Below are 9,526 nucleotides of genomic sequence, written 5' to 3'. Positions count from 1 at the left end.
GCTCTTCAGGCAGTTCCTTTGACCTCATGATTCTCATTTGCTCTGACATGCACTGTGAGCTGTAAGGTCTTATATAGACAGGTGTGTGGCTTTCCTAATCAAGTCCAATCAGTATAATCAAACACAGCTGGACTCAAATGAAGGTGTAGAACCATCTCAAGGATGATCAGAAGAAATAGACAGCACCTGAGTTAAATATGAGTGTCACGGCAAAGGGTCTGAATACTTATGACCATGTGATATTTCAGTTTTTCTTTTTTAATAAATTAGCAAAAATTTCTACATTTCTGTTTTTTTCTGTCAAGATGGGGTGCTGAGTGTACATTACTGAGAAATAAAATGAACTTTTTTGATTTTTGGAAAATGGCTGCAATGAAACAAAGAGTGAAAAATTTAAAGGGGTCTGAATACTTTCCGTACCCACTGTATATATGCCAACAGAATAATGCCATTTCTAGACAATAAAAAAATGCTCTTTGCTTATATATTAATAAAATAATATAAATAAAGCAAAGCAACTAGTTTAATTTATTTGATGGCAAAACCGATCAATATCTGGGTCACACGAGGATAACAGACCATGTCAGTGTCTTATATTTCATGATGATGATGAAGTTGACTTTCTCTCTGTTGAATTACAGCCCAGCCGTCCAATGATCTGAACCCCAGCCTGCTGTCACCTTTGTGAGTTACATTTTATAATAAAGCGCCAAAGCTGAATAATGCCTTAAACGAGTATAAAAACATAGCTGTGCTGGACCTGAAGGGAAATGAATAAAATAAAGGGTGTTTATTACAGATCCAGAGGAAGAGTCCTGGTGGCTCTTGTGGTGGAGCCGACTGTTCTCCAGAGTTACGAGAGTGATTCATGTGGAGGCATAAACAAATAAAAAAGGGCTCAGATGCTAGCAAGGCTAACCTGAATCTTTTGTTTTTATTTGAATGGAAAACTGAACTTTTTTAATGTTAACAAAATTCTTACTTTGTGTCACAAATCTTTTATTGAGAGTTTTTGTTGGTATGGACGTTCAAATATCAAACTTATTTATACCCATGGCAGTAACTCATAAGAGACGGCAGACCAGGAGAGTCCGTTAGTTATGAAATCTTATTCCTGTTCCTGTTTGTATGCCTGTTGGACTAGAAAGACATATTTATTTGTTTATTCCCATTTTATCATGATGGCCAGACGATCTTAGATTATTGTTGCTTATGTTCATTGATGTGTTCTTGTGTTGAGTTTAAGATTGTTTGGTGCTGCACCTCAAATTGCCTCTCTGAGGACATTAAAGTCCAAGTCGCCCAGGTTGTAAATGATTAATAAATTTGAAATCTAATTTTGCTGGAGTCGGGCTTGAACTTTTTGCGGCTTCTAAAGGGGGGCGTATTGGAAAAGGTCTGAGAACCACTGACTTAAGGAAAAGTAAGAATATCACAATTTCAAAATAAAAGTCCTGCTTGAGTAAAAACACTTAAGTAGTATTTAAAAATGTACTTAGAATATCAAAGTAAAAGTACATATAATGCAGGCCTAGTCCAGAGTTCTTATTAGTACACGATGACTTGTGAAGCTTTGCCCCTGAGGTGGTTTACTGACTGATGTGGATTCTCTTCACACTCAGCTCACAATCAACTAATCCTGGAACTCAACGTGGACACCGATCCGTCACCCCGACAGAAACTGGTGAGAGTCTTCTTTTATTCTGTCGTTCACATTTGCTAAGTCCTGATTTACATGCAAAGTTAGTCAGGATCATTTTATCTTTTCTGCGGTCAATCTCTGGCGTTACAGTTTGCTCATGTTGATGCATCTGGACTCTTCACAATATATCTTTTTCTCTCCTACAGAGAGTAATGCAAGTTATGTGGATCCATCAGATGGTGAGATCAAGTTTTTTCCGTCACATTTGCTTTAACTGTGGCTGTGACTCGGGGGGGTGGGGGGGCATATTCTGTTTGTGATGGCCTCTCCATCAGAAGTGAAGACTGGAAACGTGCTGTACAAGTACAGACCATTTACTATTTGACTTTTCATGGGACTAGTTGGTCTTGACTTGGGTGTTGTTGGTCTAGACATGCCACATGTTGGCCTCCACTTGGGACTTGTTAGACTCCTGAGACTTTCTGGACTGTTTTTGAGACTTGGTTGCACAGACTTTTGACTTGTTGGATTCGACTATGTGAAACTTGGTGGTCAAGATGTGAGACTTGTTAGCTTCCACTTGGCACCTGTTAAGACTACTGCTGCGACTTGTTGGATTCGACTTTGTGACTTGTTGGACTTGATGTGAAACTTGGTGGTCAGGATGTGAGACTTGTTAGCTTCCACTTGGCACCTGTTAGACTACTGTTGAGACTTGTTGGGTTCGACTTTGTGACTTGTTGGACTCGATGTGAAACTTGGTGGTCAAGATGTGAGACTTGTTAGCTTCCACTTGGCACCTGTTAGACTACTGTTGAGACTTGTTGGATTCGACTTTGTGACTTGTTGGACTCGATGTGAAACTTGGTGGTCAAGATGTGAGACTTGTTAGCTTCCACTTGGCACCTGTTAGACTACTGTTGAGACTTGTTGGATTCGACTTTGTGACTTGTTGGACTCGATGTGAAACTTGGTGGTCAAGATGTGAGACTTGTTAGCTTCCACTTGGCACCTGTTAGACTACTGTTGAGACTTGTTGGATTCGACTTTGTGACTTGTTGGACTCGATGTGAAACTTGGTGGTCAAGATGTGAGACTTGTTAGCTTCCACTTGGCACCTGTTAGACTACTGTTGAGACTTGTTGGATTCGACTTTGTGACTTGTTGGACTCGATGTGAAACTTGGTGGTCAAGATGTGAGACTTGTTAGCTTCCACTTGGCACCTGTTAGACTACTGTTGAGACTTGTTGGATTCGACTTTGTGACTTGTTGGACTCGATGTGAAACTTGGTGGTCAAGATGTGAGACTTGTTAGCTTCCACTTGGCACCTGTTAGACTACTGTTGAGACTTGTTGGATTCGACTTTGTGACTTGTTGGACTCGATGTGAAACTTGGTGGTCAAGATGTGAGACTTGTTAGCTTCCACTTGGCACCTGTTAGACTACTGTTGAGACTTGTTGGATTCGACTTTGTGACTTGTTGGACTCGATGTGAAACTTGGTGGTCAAGATGTGAGACTTGTTAGCTTCCACTTGGCACCTATTAAGACTACTGCTGCGACTTGTTGGGTTCGACTTTGTGACTTGTTGGACTTGATGTGAAACTTGGTGGCCAAGATGTGAGACTTGTTAGATTTGATTTCAGCTTTGTTGGGACTTGTTAAACTCCGGTTGAGACTTTTTGGACTGTTTTTGAGACTTGGTTGAACAGACTTCAGACTTGTTGGATTCGACTTTGTGACTTGTTGGACTCGATTATGTGACTTGGTTGCTAAGATGTGAGACTTGTTAGACTTCACTTGGGACATGTTTGCTTCCACTTGAGATTTGTTAGCTTCCACTTGGCAACTGTTTGACTCCGGTTGAGACTTGTTGGACTGTTTTTGAGACTTGGTTGCACAGACTTCAGACTTGTTGAATTCAACTATGTGACTTGTTAGACTCGACGTGAGACTTGATTGCCAAGACATGAGACTTGTTGGATTTGACTTGAGACTTGCTGGCCTCGACATGGGACTTGTTGGTCTTGACTTGGGTCTTGACATTGCATTTTGTGGTCTTCATTTGGCACTTGTTAGACTCCTTTTGAGACTTGTTGAACTGTTCTTGCGATTTGGTGGCCAAGACATGGAACTTGTTAGATCTGACTTGGGACTTGTTGGACTTTTCTTGAGACTTGGTTGCCAAGACATGCGACTTGTTAGATTTATTTTGGGACTTGTTGGGCTCCTGTAGAGACTTGTTGGACTCGACTTGAGACTATCTGCGTGAGGTCAATGTGATGTCAGAGTGATGGATTATGGTGGATGAGCTGACGTGCTGTTCTCTGCAGGACCGGACTACGTTAACGCGGACGATGCGGACGACCCTCCTTATGTGTAAGTCTCCTCACACGGTGTTTTGACACTTCTTTAATGCCGCAGCAGTAAATCACAGTCTGATCTGATCGTCTCTTCTTCTCTGCTCTTTACAGAACCGTGTTGCCCGGGGGTGACCCTCCACTGACCAATCAGAGCAGAGCCTCGACACCTAGTTCAGGTACAGTTTGGAAAAGAGAAAAACAAAACCAGGCTCCAGTATCTTTTTTTTTTTTTCATTACCTGTTTAAGTGATGGAGCTGATGCTGCAACATAAACTCACAGCTGTTTGTTTTCATCCACAGATGTTCGACACGATTATGAGAACGTCCCAGAAAGAGGTGCGTAGTAATAAGTTGCATTTACTTATTAGTACTTATATTATTAATGTAGTCTACAAACTGGGAATATTGTCTTGGTGAATATGTGACAGGTTAATCTGGATATGTTCACTTCATTACCTGAGGAAGACCGTCCAGTCACATCTGCATCAAATAAAAGTCCAAGTGTTTATTTATTTTTTAGTTTCTCACCACTCACTTTTTTGAGCAACGCTGCTGGGCAATCTTGCTAGTGGCAAGTCCGACTATGTTTTTAAGGGCTGGCGGCGGTGCGGGGCGGCTGGCGGAGTGGTGAGGGAAGGGCATTACGGTAGTAATCTTTACTCATTACCATTGACGGCAACATTGCCCAGCACCATTGCTCTAAAAGTTGCTCCATGTATCATCAGCTTTACTCAAGCAGTTATATTGATGACCACTTTTACTTCTACTTGAGTACATGTTTTGGCAAAGTAACAGAACTTTTACTTGAGTACAGTTTTTGCCCCCTCTACCCACCTCTGGTCCCAGGTTTTCTAACGTGTTTTTGTTGTTTAGTCCTTATTATCATCATCATCTAGTTTGACAGCGGTGAACTCAGTAACAGACGATAACGTCACCACGTTTGGTCCATTTTCCTCTCAAAATACGTACCTTTTCTTTTATGTTCTTCTCTGTAAAAGCAGTAACTGTTTTCTTCTTGTCTCCTCAGAGGACAGAGATTATCTGAACGTGGATCTGCAGCACTATCAAAGTGAGTTTTCAGATCATGTGATCTTTCTCGGTGAGGTCACCTGTTGCCAGAGCCGGCGGCAGAAACAAATCAATGGACGGGCATTTAATATTCTTGGGGGGGCCTAATTATGACATCCAATAATTTTTTCTATAGGACAACCAACTATTGCTACAACAGTTTCACAGCGATTTCAATATCCTAACTACAATTAGCCTATTGCCCAATCATATTTTGGCTACTGAAGATATGTCATGTTACAGTTATAGCCTTGGTCTGCATTGTTTCCTGAACACAGCATGCAATAAGCCAACGTCCTATAATAACGCGCACATAGCTCTCCATGCACTGCATCCACAACACTATAAAACAACCTCTCCAGTTCAGATTTTTCATTTGTTTTGTCCAACACTTTCCTCCACTACAAAATCCCGTAGATTCTGGTTCTAGACACGCTTTCTCTTACTTGGTCCAGTTGTTGTTGTCGCGTTGTCATTGGCCGCCGGTACAGATGTCTTCCATAACGCACAAAATTCTGTGTCATTGCGAAGTTGTCCGATGCTTTCCGACGCACCGTTAACGAGTGTTACAGCAGTATACAAGTCCATGTTCTCGGCTTGTAGCATGCGGTTTGGGGGCTCTAACAGGGCTCAAACTCTCCGGATCAGGTTAGCTATGAACTTGAAGCTCAGCTGCGTAACTGTTATTGTTGTAGTTAGAGTATCCGCATCCCCCTTTTCGGCTGTAGCCATGACTAATAAGCGTTCACATGCTGTGTAATTTTCATCAGCGTAACGCACAACTATTGAAATGTTTTCTTGACCTGTAAGGTCGCGGGTTCCGTTCACGATCTCTCTGAGATGTCAGTATGGAGCTCATCATTTCGATGACCTCGTTTTGCACATCATGGCTTGTGTATGTTGCATTTCGAGGGATGGATTTGGTTATTTCAGCCAGATGATGATCTTTTCTCAAACTATACTCAAATAATGAGAGAAAAACTCCAGTGTTTGCATTTTCGTCTTATTGGCAAAACTGTCATCGTCTCCTCTGAATGCCATTTGGTTTACAGCTAAAAACTCAATCATGTCAATTATAGCCGATATATAATAATATCTATTACGTGCCAGCTGTCTGTCTGCGTCTTTTGGATTCTTTCCACATAGATTCACACCTCAAGTGTTCTTTAGAGGATGCATGCTTGTTCAATCCCTTACTAGTTGCATGTTTCCAATCAGTGAATCCTTTCATGGTGAATGTTGTGTGTGAGGAACTGAATTTGCGACATGGGAAACAAAAGGCTGCATCTGCTTTCAACGAGTATTCAAGCCAATCCCCATTTTTGTACCAACTGCCGCTAAAAGAACGCAGTTCATACAGTTTCACAGGGTATTTGTCCAAAATCTCCTGCTGGGGTTCATCAGTGCCAAGGTCACACACTGAGTCTGTGAATAATTCAACTGGCCTGCTTGGTCCCACCAGACTGGCTAGCGCCAGAAAAAACATGGCTTGGATCATGACTGGTGCTGCGAGCCAAGGCGCCTCCACCATCACTATCGTCTGTCGTTGTAGCAGGTGTTTCAGGCGCCAAAGGTGTTCGTGTCTTCCCTCCAGAAGCTGACGATTTCAAAAACTTTCGTATATCCATATTTTCCACTTTCACAATTAATTTAACCTAGCTAGCTTAGGCAAAACCGAGCACATGTAGCTATAACTTTACCGAGATGCTGCTGTTAAGAGAGGGAAACCCCTTTTTTGTAAACAATCAGTCAAACTTCCGGGTGTCATCAAATACCTTTTGATAAGATTATGACTTCAAACATTACACTTAAATACACGAAAATAAATATATAAATACTACACGTAAATTATTATTATTTTTAAAATAATTTATTAAATGCAAATTGGATGGAGGGGGGCACAGGAGCTCTGTAGGCGGGCCCGGCCCCCTAAGGCCGGCCCATAGCGCCGGGTCCGCCTGTTGCCCTGGTTTGTACCACTCATGTTGTGGTTTTAATAACACTTATAGCTCTTCTGATTCCTTTGGCCCGTGGGTCTCTATTGGTTACCACAGTGGGTAGGCGTCATAAACAAGTAAACGGGGGTTAGGGGCGCCTTTTCCCACGCTTCATCTGTGGGGAGGACCACAGTCTCAGACTTTGAAAACCCCTGATCTGGACCGCAGACTGAATGTTAGGTCGTTCTTTTCTCACTTGTAAATGGGGTTGGTCGGGACCTCGACACCGCGGCTCCACCCCTGACTCTGGCTCTAAATGACATCACCAGTGCAAGATTCCTCTTTCTGGGATGTTTTGGCATAGCGGCCATCTTTATATGGAGTCTGTGGTCTAGAGAGAGAAGCCTCCAACTGCAGACCCTGCCTACTTCTGTGTGAGCCAATGGGGGTTGAGCACATGACCCTTTTCCACAGAGTCCACTAGGTTACAGCGCCATGTATCTGCAGTAGGGTGAGGCGAGGGGTGCTGCAACCTCACCACTAGATGGCGCTAAATCCTACAGACTTTTAAATCTAATTTTCTGATTATCAGAATGAACAGAGATGAACTCTTTATATTTTGGACTCACTCTGATATTTAATTTTCAGGATCAACACCTGATTTGTCGGCTCAAAGCGACAGCAACGACGATGATGACGACGATGATGATGAGGGGAACTACGTCAACGTGCCAGAAGGGAAACAGTCTGACTGAGTCGGACTTGCCTGACCACAGTGAGCTTTTTTAACTGCGGTCTACATTTTCCCCTCTCTATCTTTTAACTCATGACGGAGTTTATTTAAAAACTGCTGAACGTGAAGCTGAGGATGAAGAACGGCTCTATATGGAGAACAGAAACTTTATTTGTTTTCTTCAGCTGAGGTTGACTGTATTGTACGGAGCCCCTTAACTTCTATGAGATTATATTGTTTTATCTTGTGGCAACAAGCTAATTTCTTGTGCACAGAAGATAGAACAAGTTATTCTATCTTGTGCGCACAAGATGATAACTTGTTCCTACAAAATAAGAATTTTCATGTTATGGGACTTCAGTGGTTTCTGTAGTTTTGTGATCTGTGGGGTAAAAAAAGGTTTCAGTTTTATCAGACTCTTTGAAGCAGACCAACCAAAGGCAGAAACATGCACTGCTGATCACATTTTAAAAATGTTTTATAAGTTTTATAAATCTCACTCGAGTGAGTGCTCACGTGCCTGATTTCCACTTCCTGGTTTAACCATAGATGGATGGCTCAACCTAGTGAGCAGTTGTTTTAGATGATTACTGAGTCTTTTTAAACATGAGAAATATATATTTGTGACGTGTTTTGTAAAGATTTACATCCTCAGGAGGAACCAATGGGCTTGGACAAGAAGTTAAGACCGTATTGAGGGACGGACTGACCTGTTGAGTCCTTTTATGGGGTTTATCGACAAAAAGAAAAATATAATAAAAAAGTCTAATCTTTTACTTTAATCAGCCGTTTGCTCCACTTGTGTTTATGTAGAGTAAAAAGCTAAAGCTTTTTCTTTGTCATCATTACGCAACGACTGCAACGATCACTTTGATTGAACTAAAAAATGTCCAAAGTGACATCTACTAATGTCTCGTTTTGTCCGACTGACCGTCCACAAAAGCCCCAAAATATATCCAGATAAATGCAGAATATCCTTAGACTGAAATAAGAGTGGAGTTTTGCCTTGATAGATGTCAAGAAAAAAGGTCACTTAACTGGAACCAACAACTCCTCCTGGGGTGTTTTTAAAGATTTAAGGTTCTTTCACCGTTTTTCTCTCACAGCAAACCAAATATCTTTGGGTTCTGGACGGTTGGTCAGACAAAACAAGACATTTAAAAGAGAAGAATGTGGGTTGTGATGGGCATTTTTCACATCTTATAGTCTACATCAATCTGCGGCTAACTGCAGGAATGGAAATCAGGCTCTGAACCTCGACACTGAGAAGTGTGCATATTTCTGTTACGGTCTGCAGCCATACTTGGACCCAGCAGTACTAAATGAGTCCTAATGTGACCAGATGAACAAAAATTTTTTTTAACCTGAAGCTTAATGAAAAGTTTCACAAAGTTTTAACCAAATTTCATGATGATCCATCCAATAGTTGTTGAGATATAGAGAACCAAAGTCCCTCCCCTTCCGGTGGACCGCCATGGGACTTTATTTTGGAAAAATATGTACGGTAGTCAACGGCGAGAGACAACAAAAGATTTGATCCCATTTGAATTGTGTCCTGAATCACACACGTTTGTCAGTTTAAATTGTAATTTAAGTCAAGAAAGTCGCAGTTTGTAAAACTGTAGCAGTATAAGACTGAAAATACGTAATTTGCACAAACCCAAATGTTGCGAATGTGACTTCTTAACTATTTCTGAAGCTAACGTTACTGATGTCACTGAAGCTAAAATTACTCTGAAGCTAACGTTACTCTGAAGCTGACGTCCCTGAAGCTAACGTTAC

General features: G+C 41.6%; 1 protein-coding gene across 2 annotated transcripts in view; it reads left to right on the top strand.

Annotated features, from left to right (window-relative positions):
• The window catches only part of lat (linker for activation of T cells), a 22,194-nt gene extending 12,687 nt beyond the window's left edge, over positions 1 to 9,507 (top strand). For both annotated transcript variants that reach the window (XM_046038081.1, XM_046038071.1), the window contains exons 5-12: positions 642 to 684; positions 1,623 to 1,684; positions 1,849 to 1,881; positions 3,977 to 4,022; positions 4,118 to 4,182; positions 4,307 to 4,342; positions 5,034 to 5,075; positions 7,660 to 9,507. In XM_046038081.1, coding sequence (XP_045894037.1) covers positions 642 to 684; positions 1,623 to 1,684; positions 1,849 to 1,881; positions 3,977 to 4,022; positions 4,118 to 4,182; positions 4,307 to 4,342; positions 5,034 to 5,075; positions 7,660 to 7,766 — 434 coding nt within the window. In that variant the 3' untranslated portion in view covers positions 7,767 to 9,507. The remainder of the gene's footprint in view (positions 1 to 641; positions 685 to 1,622; positions 1,685 to 1,848; positions 1,882 to 3,976; positions 4,023 to 4,117; positions 4,183 to 4,306; positions 4,343 to 5,033; positions 5,076 to 7,659) is intronic.
• The last annotated feature ends 19 nt before the right edge of the window (positions 9,508 to 9,526 follow it).

This window comes from Micropterus dolomieu, linkage group LG02 (genome assembly GCF_021292245.1).
Source record: "Micropterus dolomieu isolate WLL.071019.BEF.003 ecotype Adirondacks linkage group LG02, ASM2129224v1, whole genome shotgun sequence".
In the NCBI taxonomy this organism is placed as follows: domain Eukaryota; kingdom Metazoa; phylum Chordata; class Actinopteri; order Centrarchiformes; family Centrarchidae; genus Micropterus; species Micropterus dolomieu.
The sequence above is the reverse complement of the archived record's forward strand: the minus strand, read 5'-3'. Positions and strand labels throughout refer to the sequence as shown.